The sequence below is a fragment of the Parambassis ranga genome, chromosome 20 (assembly GCF_900634625.1).
Source record: "Parambassis ranga chromosome 20, fParRan2.1, whole genome shotgun sequence".
NCBI classification, from domain to species: domain Eukaryota; kingdom Metazoa; phylum Chordata; class Actinopteri; family Ambassidae; genus Parambassis; species Parambassis ranga.
Window position 1 is genome coordinate 3,439,586 of NC_041040.1, and position 11,314 is coordinate 3,450,899.

Genomic DNA, 11,314 nt, shown 5'->3' on the forward strand with positions numbered 1-11,314 from the left:
CCCTCAGCCCAAAGCCAATCAGCGCACACATGTGGTCCTAACCCAAAGCAGACACGGAGCGAGGAGACAGCAGCAGCAGCAGGAGGAGGAGGAGGAGGAGAGCCTGGAGCCTGGAACCTGAGGGTCTGGAGCCTGGAACCTGAGGGTCTGGAGCCTGAGAGCCTGAGAGCCTGGAGCCTGAGCTCCTGCTGCAGGATGGATCACATCAGGTTCCTCCTCACTCACCTAGCTCACTGCCGCCCCCTGCTGGCGCCCCCTCCTCCATGTTATTTTAACAACAACATCCATCAGTCGGTTCGATCCTTTATTCATTTATTAAATAATTTCAAGCAGGATACCATAAAAATGTGACGATTAAAGACAGCAGTCTCCACCCTGATAGTGACCTGTTTAATCCACAGACATGTTCCTGTCCAGATTATAGTGATAGAAAACATGAAACCGTCATTAATCACTTACAAAGTCTACGTGTTATCATGGGTTCTTCTTCTTTTACACACACGGGTTATGTTGGCTACTGGATAGATTTGTTGTTGACGTCACGTTCTAAAAAAACTAAATAGACAAATTTCATATATTAAATGTTCAAAATCCTTCATGAAATAGCTTCAAATGTACACTCTCCAGCGGCATGTAAAATATTCACAGAGTTACAAAATCCCCACCCACCCCACCCGCCTCCACCCGCTCCACCTGCTACAGTCAGAGGGCCCGAAACAGGTGAGATTCACCACCCGCCTACTAAGGCCACGCCTCCGTTCATAATCTCACAGATTACACACGAGCAGGAATCTCTTTTAGTGACTTTGTTCTGTCATCCTTGGTGTCAGCTGGTCTTCTCCTCCACCTCCACCTCCTTCCTCCGCCTCTCATTGGTTTTTCAGCGCGTTGATGTGAGCGCAGATCTTCAGAGCGGGTCCCAGCTTGATGTTCATGCTGGTCATCAGGTGGTCCTCGGTCAGCAGCAGCAGGGCCTGCCCGTCAATCTCCTGCACCCGGAAAGCCTCCGCCACGTCCCCGCAGCCTGAAAGCAGCGACATCCGCCAGGTGAGTGTGAAGCATGACAGACATGTTAGCATAACGAAAACTAGCTAAAAGTTGTTGTTGCTAACATTGTTTACTCACAAAGCTAGCAGATATGTTAGCATAAAGAAAACTAGCTAAAAGTTGTTGTTGCTAACATTGTTTACTCACAAAGCTAGCAGATATGTTAGCATAAAGAAAACTAGCTAAAAGTTGTTGTTGCTAACATTGTTTACTCACAAAGCTAGCAGATATGTTAGCATAAAGAAAACTAGCTAAAAGTTGTTGCTGCTAACATTGTTTACTCACAAAGCTAGCAGACATGTTAGCATAACGAAAACTAGCTAAAAGTTGTTGCTGCTAACGTTGTTTACTCACAAAGCTAGCAGACATGTTAGCATAACGAAAACTAGCTAAAAGTTGTTGTTGCTAACGTTGTTTACTCACAAAGCTAGCAGACATGTTAGCATAACGAAAACTAGCTAAAAGTTGTTGTTGCTAACATTGTTTACTCACAAAGCTAGCAGACATGTTAGCATAACAAAAACTAGCCATGAAGCTGAACGTTAGCTCCGCTATCAGCTATAGCTAGCATCCTAGAAATGAGTGAAACACTAGGATAATGGGCATTTTTAGGTATTTAGAAGCTAGCTGGTATATTTATTGTCACAAAAATGAGTTAGCCAGTATGTTAGCCACCAGTAGGTATTTGATTGGTTATAATTAGCATCCCAAAAACGAGTTAGCTGGGGCTTTGCTAACATTTCCACAGCTTCTCACACAGCTAGCTGCTATGTAGCTCCACAGAATTTGCTCTTCTATATTTAGCATCTCAAAAATGAGTTAGCTTTGATGCTGGCATTGGTGTGAAGCATGGGTGCTCATAGCTAATAGCCTGGAGGATGGAAGTCCAGCGGCCGCACAGTGTAACAGGCCTTTGGTAATACTGTGTCAATGATGTCCTCAACAGAAAGAGTGGTCTTTGTGATGTGAAGTGGCAGATTGCAGAGTGAGTTTCAGTGTGTGTGTGGATGATCTCACTCAGACTGACAGCTGGTGGTTTGAAGAATGATGGTTACCTCACACAGCGGTTAATGTCAGAGTTTTGCGAAATGTTTAACGGGATCGTCGTCTGCTAACGATTAAGCTGCTGAGCGTAAATCAAACGGTGACGGTGTCAGTAGCGGCTGCCAGCAGCAGGGTGGCGCCACATGTGTGGTGTGTGTCTCATATTCACCTGGCAGTGTGTGTATGAAGGCGGTGACCTCCTCCACGCTCCACTGGGCAGGTGCCGGTTTGAACGTGGTGGTGGGTGTGGAGGTGGTCACGGCGGGGGCGGACGCTCTCCTTGCTCTCCGCGCTGCCCGTCGTTCCATCCTGGCCGCCATGGCAACAGCAGGATCCACCTCCTCTCCTCCATCGTCATCCTCCTCCTCCTCCCTGCCTCCTCCTCTGTCCTCCTCTTCCTCCTCTTCTTCCTCCTCCTCCTCCTCCTCCTCTGCTGCCGCTACCTTCTCCTTCCCCTCCTTCTCACGCCGACCGGCACTCCAGAGATCACGAGGCTGAAATATATATTTAACATGAAATGTTGCCACTCACTGCTGCTCCCATGTATCTTGTGTCCCTTTGAAGGCCCTAGCCCTTATCTTTGGGACACCTTTACTTATGTTGGAGCGTATTTTGGCGTGTTGTGTTGTGATGGTTTTTTGTGGCACAGCTGCTTTTAATGTGGGGGTGAGTTCAGGGTGCCTACCAGTCGCAGCAGTAGAGGTTTCCCGGGGACGGACTCGGCTCGGTTCAGGGCTGGTCGAGGCCTCTCTGCACGGCTGCCGGCGCTCAGAGCCCGCAGGCGCTTTGTCAGGCGAACGTTAAACCTGACAGAGGGGGAGAGGCGGTGAGAGACGCGCTGACACTTCCTCCTTCTGCTGCTTTCATTCACACTCATATCTGCATGAAACACCTGTGCGTCTCCACACAGGCCGCACACCACATCCTGCCAGAGCTGCAGCGCCCTGAAACGCTGCTCCTGTAGAAACATGACGTCACAGACTCTCTTTGTATCTGTGAGCCAATGAAATCAGGTCTCACCCGCGTGCACAGGAAGTGGAGCAGAAGCGTTTGGACCGCATGAAGTTGTGTGCGTGGCCTCTCTTCCCACAGAACTGGCAGTGCAGCACGGTTCGGTCCCGGTGGCCCGACCCTGTCAGACACAAACAGGGTCAGTTTCACTCGAGAGCAGTTGGAGCAGCAATAAACCAGACGGTAGCAACAGGAGGGCACACCGAGCCTTGTTTATTTATTCTGGCTTATCGTGGGCAAAAGAAACAACAATTATAAATCAAAGTTGCTAAAAAGTATGTATTCAGCAGTCAGATGGTCCTTGAACGCACTGTTTTTAAAATTTGTGAGTGTGATGTTTAAGATACGTCTTTAAAGTCTTACTGGTGCCGGGGTCATCTGTGTCTCCGCCCTCCTCTTCGTCTGAATCCGTGGAATGCTCAGTTTGTTTTACCGTGTCCGTCACAGGCAACGCTGCCCTCCCATTGGTCCCATTCACTTCCTGTGGTTTGGTCACCTGCTCTGGAACCAGCAAAGACGAGCGGTTCACCTGCACAAGGAAAACAAGTGAGTGAAAAGACATTTTACTGGACTCATATCAGGAGTATGAGTCCGTTTACACTTTGTTCTGAAAAACAACTACATATGTTTACTTAAGGAGTTAGTACTCGAGTATTTGATGGTGGATTTTTGTTATAAATTAGAATTGAAGCTAACGTCAGTGAAACATTTTCTGTTGTGCGTTCGTACAGGAAACGGTTGTAGGCCTTCCTGAATGACAAATCCCTCCACAAGGTGAGTCAGAACCTGCCGCCCCTCAGGCCATGCCTTTGGCTCCCAGGGGCTGCTCAGTGATTGGCTGAAACTCTCAGACTCATCGTCCGATTGGCCGAGGGGCTCCTTCTCGGCCTCGGCCAGGTGCTGTGTTTTACTGTCCGCCTTGTCGGCCTTCTCGTCACGCTGTGGAAGGCTAAGGTCGGTCGGGTGGGTGGTGTGAGGTGGGAGGAGGGGGGGTGGGTTTTCGGCAGAGGGGGTGATAAAGGGTGAGGAGGGGGGAGACTGGGAGGAGAGGCTGGACAACGCTGCAGAGACAGAGAGAAGATAAAGAGCTGTTAGTGACAGTTAGCCTTAAGTTTTATATAAAAGCTTCTAAACTGCACATTCCTGTCTACCGTGACACCTGTGGCCAGCCAGTGAACTGCATCCAGCAACTTCACTCGCTCCTAAACATAATGCATCAGCATCAGTTGGAGGTAGCAGCTGACCTGAACATCAGACTGTTTCCACTCTCAGAGCAGAACTCATGCAGAACCTCTTGAACAGTTAGTGGTTGAAGGTACCTGACTGATTGTCGGACTGAGTCGACATGTTCTCACAGAAGTCCTCCTGGCTGACAGGCTGCAGGTCTTGATGAGGTTCTGATGGCCTCTGAGTCTGCACTGAGACCTCTGGTACTGGTGTTGGGGCTTGGACTGGTGTTGGGGTTGGAACCAATACTGGGACTGGAGTTTGGACTGGTTGTGGTGTTTGGGTCTTGAATGCTACAGGTGTTGGGGTTTGGACTGGTACAGGTGTTGGAACTGGGACTGGTGCTGGGGCTGGAGTTTGGGCTGGTGCTGGTGTTGTGGTTGGGGCTGGGGCTGGGGCTGAAGCTGGAGCGGGAGTCTGGTCTTGTAGTGGAACTGGTGTTTGGACTGAAGCTGAAACGACACCCAGGACAGGTTTGGATTCCACAATGGAGTCTTTAACGGTATCAGGTGCTGGTACAGGAGCCGTGCTCTTGTACTGATGGAGAACCTGAGGAGTCAGGTCCTCAGACTGGTCCATTGGAGTCTCTTCTTCCTCCATCTTCTTCTGCTCGCCTTCCTCAATCACTTCCATCTGTTCTTCCTCTTTGCATTTTTCAGCTTCCTGCTCCATCATCTGCTTCTCGTTCTCCTCCTCCTTTACTTTCACTCTTTGGTCGTCTTTCTCCACCCTCAGGTCTTTGTCCACCCTCTGGTCTTTGTCCACCCTTGGGTCTTTCTCCGCCCTCTGGTCTTTCTCCGCCCTCAGGTCCTTCTCCGCCCTCAGGTCCTTCTCCACCCTCAGGTCTTTGTCCACCCTTAGGTCTTTCTCTGCCCTCTGGTCTTTCTCCGCCCTCAGGTCCTTCGCTGCCCTCAGGTCTTTGTCCACTCTCAGGTCTTTGTCCACTCTCAGGTCTTTGTCCACCCTCAGGTCTTTGTCCACCCTTAGGTCTTTCTCCACCCTCAGGTCCTTCTCCACCCTCAGGTCCTTCTCCACCCTCAGGTCTTTGCCAACACTCGGCTCATCTCTGACTGCCGGTCTGATGGCTCGGCCTCTCTCTTTCTGTTCCTCGCTGTCCTTGGCCTCTCCTTTGTGAATCAGAGTTTGTGTTTGCGGGCTGGCCTGACTCGGAGATGCTGGACTCGGGCGAGGTGGAGGCGAGGGAAGGGGAGAGGCAGTTTTTGGCAGTATAGGGTTTTGAGGAAGCACGTTTTCGCTAGTCAATGTCCTCTTTGACTGGCTGGAAAACTCGGGAGACTCTACAACTGGAGGAGGGTGGGTGTACGCAGCTGACTGCGTCTGGCGACCCGAGGACAGGGCGATGATCTGAAGCTGCCTTGCTGCAGACGGCGAGCGCTCAAAGTGCGGCGTAGCTGACCGGGGGTTGGTGACCGATAACGGGCCGGGCTGCGGCTGGCTGGAGCCAAGCATAGTTGAAGCTAACGGACAGCTCTTGAGCCCCGCCAGGGGCCGACTGACGGGAGAGGCCTGGATGGAGGGAGCAGCAGCAATCGATTGGAGGCTTTGTCGAGGTGGTGGTGCTCTGTGACCGTTAGGAGAATGAAGTCTGGGTCTCAGGGGGACGGCTCGGACTGGAGAATAAAGAGCTGGAGGAGGAGAGGAGGAAGAAACACAACATTGTCTTTTATTCACTCCAAGGTGAAAAATATTTGAAATTATTAAGCATCGATGCACAAAAATGGGTTCTGGAAGGCTTGGAAAGTGAGTTCAGACCCAAATATACTGGAAGAAGAAAGCAAGATGGAGGATTCAGTCAGTGTTTAATCACACCTGAAGCTGCTTCCTCGTCTGTTAAAAACAATAAGACAATACTGATTGTTCCTGAGGTGCCCTCAGGACCCTCGGGGACCTACTTGGAGGAGGGACAGAGAGATGGCGGCTGGGCGTAGTCGGGCTCTCTGTTGCCGTGTTGCTGGGCTGCGGTCGCGGCCTGAGAGGAGGGAAGAGGGGGCCGTGAGGGCGAGAGAGGGGAGGCGGTGCTGAGGTGGTGGGCTTCACACGTAGGGAAGGGGGGATGGTGAGGGCCCCGGGGGGAGGAGGCCTCAAGGTGAGACTCTGGAGCTGGAGAGGAGAGGAGAAAGGTGTTCAGACTCAAACACACGACTGTCCAATCACAGCTTAGCAACGGTTACTAGGCGCAGCAGTGTGTGAGGGGCTGCACTGAAAACATAGGAAAGTAGATTTACTCACAATGTTTAGATACCTATAACACAGCAGTAACTAAATGAAATGTGCCATTATCTTGTCTGTAGGTGCAGGATGGTGATTTTCTGACTAATGTTTGAGGACTAGCTATACAAATACATGGGTCAGTCCATATGTGAGTGCCTGGATGTAGGCTAACATGGATGTGCACCTGATTATTTGCTTGGTGCTCACCTGAGCGGAGGCAGGGTTAGAGGAAAGGGGAGAGGAGGAGGAGGAGGAAGAAGAAGAGGAAGAGGAGGGCTGGGCAGGTCGCATAGCAGACGTAAGAATCAGCTGCAGGGAGAAAAGGAGAAACGGAGAAGAAGAGGGCAACGTGAGTGAAGGAGGAAGATGAACAGAAGAGTCAGGATTCAAGCCGTGACACAGTGAGAGAAGCTGAGTTTAAAAAGCCTCCAAACATGAAGCAGTGACACTTTTAAAAACAAAAACAATTGACCCTGAGTCACATGACCAACACTCGGAGAGCATCTGTCTGACCTGCAGCTCTCTGCAGCTGCTGTGCAGAGCAGGATGCTTGTAGCCATGTTGGTGCTGTTTCCATAGAGGACGTGTGTTCAGTAGGTAAAACAACAGATTTGCAAACAGTCCTGACTGAACCTGAATGCATCATAAAACTCTGACCTGCAACTGGCTTATTTTAATACTGGTCATCTGCAGCTGCACTCATGGAACAGATTACATGAGGAAATCTATGTAAATGTGTGTGTGTGTGTGTGTGTGTGTTTACCATCTGAGCTCTTAGCAGCACCTGGTCTTGCCCTGACCCTTTGAGACCTTTCCCCAGGAGCAGTGTCTGCTGGGATACCCTCTGCCTGACAGGGGAGGGGTTCTGATTGGCTCGCACAAGACCAGGTGTGCCTGCAGGATGAGCCTGTGGTACCTGGAACACAGAGGAGAGGGAAGTAATTAGAGCGGGGAGGATTTCACAACTTTTTCTTGAAGAGCGTGATGTGCGATGCTTTAAGTGTCATAAAATAATGCTGTGTGTGTTTGTGTGTGTTGCTGCCTCATCGATGAGTCACAAAGTAAAGAAAGCTGCAAAGCTGAGAATGTGAAACGAGATGAAAGCGAACACAGAGGAAACTGTAACCCGCAGAGCTGTCTGACCCAGACTGCAGTTACTATGGAGGCTACGTCTGTCTGTCAGCTGAAACCAACCTTTATATCAACATTTACATACTTCTCTAAACAAGATGAGTTTATGAGCTGCAGTAATCTGTAATCTTTGAAAGGCCTGTAGCAGAACAGATTAAAGTTCAGGTAATCTAAAAGTTAAATCCCCATGATGCTCAGAGGTTCAGCAGTACCTCAGTGCTCAGTATCATCCTCATTAAACAGGAACTATGTGATAAGAGTGACTGCCTGAACACAAGGAGTTAACGCCCGAACAGCAGTTTAATGGCTCCTGTGTGTGTAGCCTGAGAGGCAAAACCCAGGGTACAAACTCCAGGTAATCGTCTGCTTCCACACATGAGAGGATCCTCTAATCTGGGGATCAGTGTGTGTCATCCGTTACCTGTCGGCCAGGTGGACTGGCTGGCGTGTGAAAGGGTGTGATTGGTGTAGAGGTTGGCGTGGATACAGGCCGGGTGTTCCCATTGGTCAGGCTGGTGGAGGTCTTGGTTGACATGGTGGTGTTGCTGTGCGTCACAGAAGAAGACAGGAGGGTTGAAGCAGTGGTAGGTGCCACAGGAGAGGATAAGGAGGGGGAGGAGGAAGAGGAAGATGTGGAGGAGGAGGAGGAGGAGGAGGAGGATGTGTGTCTAGTGGGAGATGCTTTGGAGGCACCCGACGGGGAGGGAAGGATCGGACGGGAGTATGTGCGGAGGGCGGGGGTTGCGGTGGAGGTGAGTTTAGGCAGAGCGGGGACCAGGATGTGAGGAGACGGAGCACCAGCCGCCTTCGGTCCATGGGATGCAGCGACAGAGGGGGCCGGGGTGAGAGGGGGAGGAGGGGAGGAGGTTGTGGGAGTCAGTGTGGGTGCAGGGGAGTCCAGGAGCATGGGGTTAGGGGTGAGCCGAGGAGGAGTGGGGGTTGTAGGGGTGGAGGGGTCTGGAGTGGTGGTGCTGGTCTGAGGGCTGGTTCCATTGGCGGCCTCTTTGTGTTCTGATTGGCTCTGCTGCACCGGCTCCCGGTCCATCCTTCAACACTGAAGATCACTGAGAGAGAGACAGACATCAGGACACTTTAAAAGAAAACCTGGCAGCTGATTGGTTGAAACATCTGTCAAACTAATGCTAAAGAAGAATCAACAACAACAACAAGCTGCCGAGAATCTTTGCAAAGCTAACCAGGAACGTCTTAACGAACACTTCCTCACAGGGCTCTGATCGGTCCAAACCAAACCTGGTTTAACACAAACTCATAGCTTGATGCCTTGAAGGACGGATGAGCTAAGCTAACCTGGCTTAGGTCCTCGGAGAGCTACACAGATAACAGCAGCCTTGGTTCACTTGAGCAGTATGATAGAGACACACTAATGCTAGCTATGTGGCTAACAGATTAGCACTGGCCTGTGCTCCCTGACAGGTGGCAGACACAGAGGGTTCTGTTGTGTATCATTAGTCCTCAGTGTGTTCAGAGACTGTTCTGCTTCCAGCCTCCTCCATCTGCATGGTTTCAGGGGCAGGATGTCAGCACAGACACTGGTTTAAACCTCTGGTGTGCTCCATATTTAACCTCGTCCTCACAGCATGAGACACCAAATATTGACTGAAGTGAATCCACACCCGAGGATCAAATGTACGCCCACAAAGGGAACGACGTTAAACAGACCAAACACACTAACCGACACACCGTCACCATCCCCGTCTGATTGTGCTGGATGACAGCCAGCGCTCCTGAAGTCTTTACAGTGAAGATAAACTTCTTATTTGATCTTATTTAACTTCTTGCATCAGTTTTGATTGACAGAAGATGAACTACTCGAATCATAAGTTAAGCACTTGAGTCAGACCTGAGGAACATTAGCAGCTTTTATGTGTCGTATGTGATGGTTAAAGAAAACAAAACAAGACAGATGACGAAGAAAAGTAGTCTGCTTAATAATTACTGAAGAGAACAAGCATGTGTTGCACCTGAATCCAGCACAGGACCAGAAAGCAGCCACTTCAAACGGTCCAAATCATTTCAACCACTCTTTGTTTTTCTAAAACTGACTCACAGTTCTTCTCTTCATAAAAACATGTGCCTCAGTGGAGGAGAAGAGCTGCTCCCTGCACTAATTCAAACCATAGAAGAAGAATTTAAATTGTAATATGACCTTTATTTGATAGCTACAAGTGCAAACACCCAGAGGGTCCAGGAGGTTCCCTTAAACCCCATCCCTTCTGATAACAGTGATACAATACTTGTACTTATGTAATGTATAAATGCTCATTTTCACAGTAACAGGTTTGAACTGATCTATGTCAGCAAGGAGCAGGTTTATTCAGTCTGAGAAATGATTTGAATAATTCTAATATATTAAATATGAAGGAACGTTATCTGATAAGTTTTGTTGGTCTAACATTAATAAATGACTTCAGTGATCAATAGATGACCCTGAACATCCTCCTGTCAGCATGTTAGAGCTGAATGGACAGACGGGGGGCTCCCGGACTCTGCTGCTCCACCTGCACACCGCGGCGCGCAGAGGTCCGGCTCCACGCTCGCATCTTTAGCGGCAGCCCTCCGCACGCGGGCAGGTGCCAGGCTCCACGCGCGGCGGGCAGATGCTGACATCTGGCCCGCGGCCGGTCACCTGGACGCTGCAGATAATGTGACGGGAGCGACCCAGGGCGCGCTCCGGTGACAGGCCAGAGATCACGCATGTGACTATCAAACAGAAAAAAAAAGATGGAGCCAGGCCTGCGCCGCGCACAAGTCTAACGGCAGGAACATTTTTGGGAAACTGTCACCTCCGCGTTCCGCGTCTCGATCACCAACCTGCTTAAATCGGCGTCGTCCTGCAGGTTAGTCCCGGTGCCGTCCATCCGGGAGGGAGCGCATGTTGGTGAAGTCCGCTGCTGGTATCTGTTGAGCGGCTCGGGGCTTCTTCGCAGGGTCGACAGGCAGGAATGGGCGTGTTTGAAGCCTCACTTCCTCGTCTGACAGCGCAGGGCTGCTGTGAAGTGCGCGTCAGCCTTCCCCAGACAATAATCCAGCCGCCTCGCCTCAGATCCGAGCGCCACAAACGCAAAGTTGCAATGCAACACAGGCCCGTTAATGATGTGCATGAGCGTGTGTGTGTGTGTGTGTCCGTGTGTGTGTCGCACTTTGTTTAGGCTCTCATCACATCCCGGGCTCCTTCCCGCCTAGCAGGCAGTTTTTCCGGCGTCCACAAGGGTTTTACGCAGCGCCCCGTTCTCCCGAGGAAGCGCCGCCGTCTCACCTGCCGGGTCTGCGGTGGGAATCAGCCCGGCTCAGGGGACACCGTGTAGCGGCGGCGAGGGGCCTGGTCAGTCCGCTAGTGGAGAAATGCAATGGAAGGCAGATTTCTAGGCTGCGACAGCGGCGAGACAGCACCACTCAGAGCCCAGGAGGACCGCGGAGCCTGAGACACTGCGCGGAGCCAGAGAGAGGGCGAGAGGTGCAGAGACACCTGTAATAACAGCAGTAATAACACCCGTAATAACAATAAAAACACACCGTCTTTACAGATTAAGGATGTGAAGGTTTATTTATTTTAAATCCAGTGAGCAGGGTTAGAGTCTTTTTCAACAAAGAACTTTATTAT

The 11,314-nt window shown here is 50.6% G+C and overlaps 2 protein-coding genes across 5 annotated transcripts in view; both read right to left on the reverse strand.

Moving 5' to 3' along the window:
- Positions 1 to 11,314, reverse strand: part of LOC114452823 (NLR family CARD domain-containing protein 3-like) — a 1,046,161-nt gene that overhangs the window by 343,912 nt on the left and 690,935 nt on the right. The gene's annotated exons all lie outside the window — the stretch shown is intronic.
- LOC114452828 (proteoglycan 4-like) lies at positions 296 to 11,133 on the reverse strand. 3 transcript variants are annotated; one of them, XM_028432302.1, is made up of 13 exons: positions 10,525 to 11,133; positions 8,114 to 8,756; positions 7,325 to 7,477; positions 6,769 to 6,870; positions 6,243 to 6,450; positions 4,422 to 5,975; positions 4,254 to 4,304; positions 3,832 to 4,163; positions 3,466 to 3,631; positions 3,112 to 3,223; positions 2,777 to 2,897; positions 2,261 to 2,585; positions 296 to 1,024 (listed from the first exon to the last, which is right to left on the reverse strand). In XM_028432302.1, exons 2-13 carry the CDS (start codon positions 8,735 to 8,737, stop codon positions 870 to 872), a joined length of 3,903 nt encoding a protein of 1,300 aa, XP_028288103.1. In that variant the 5' UTR covers positions 8,738 to 8,756; positions 10,525 to 11,133; the 3' UTR covers positions 296 to 869. The 3 variants fall into 3 exon arrangements, with proteins under 3 accessions (XP_028288103.1, XP_028288105.1, XP_028288104.1); XM_028432304.1 differs by lacking the exon at positions 6,769 to 6,870 and having other exon boundaries at positions 10,525 to 11,132; XM_028432303.1 differs by lacking the exon at positions 4,254 to 4,304 and having other exon boundaries at positions 10,525 to 11,132.

Bases quoted from the DNA above. Each gene is read 5' to 3' on its own strand.
- LOC114452828 (XM_028432302.1), bottom strand. From the start codon at position 8,737: ATGGACCGGGAGCCGGTGCAGCAGAGCCAATCAGAACACAAAGAGGCC. The intron at 5,976-6,242 runs GTAGGTCCCCGA...CTCCTCCTCCAG, and splicing joins TCTCTCTGTCCCTCCTCCAA to CTCTTTATTCTCCAGTCCGA. The intron at 3,224-3,465 runs GTAAGACTTTAA...TGTGTCTGACAG, and splicing joins CACAGATGACCCCGGCACCA to GGTCGGGCCACCGGGACCGA.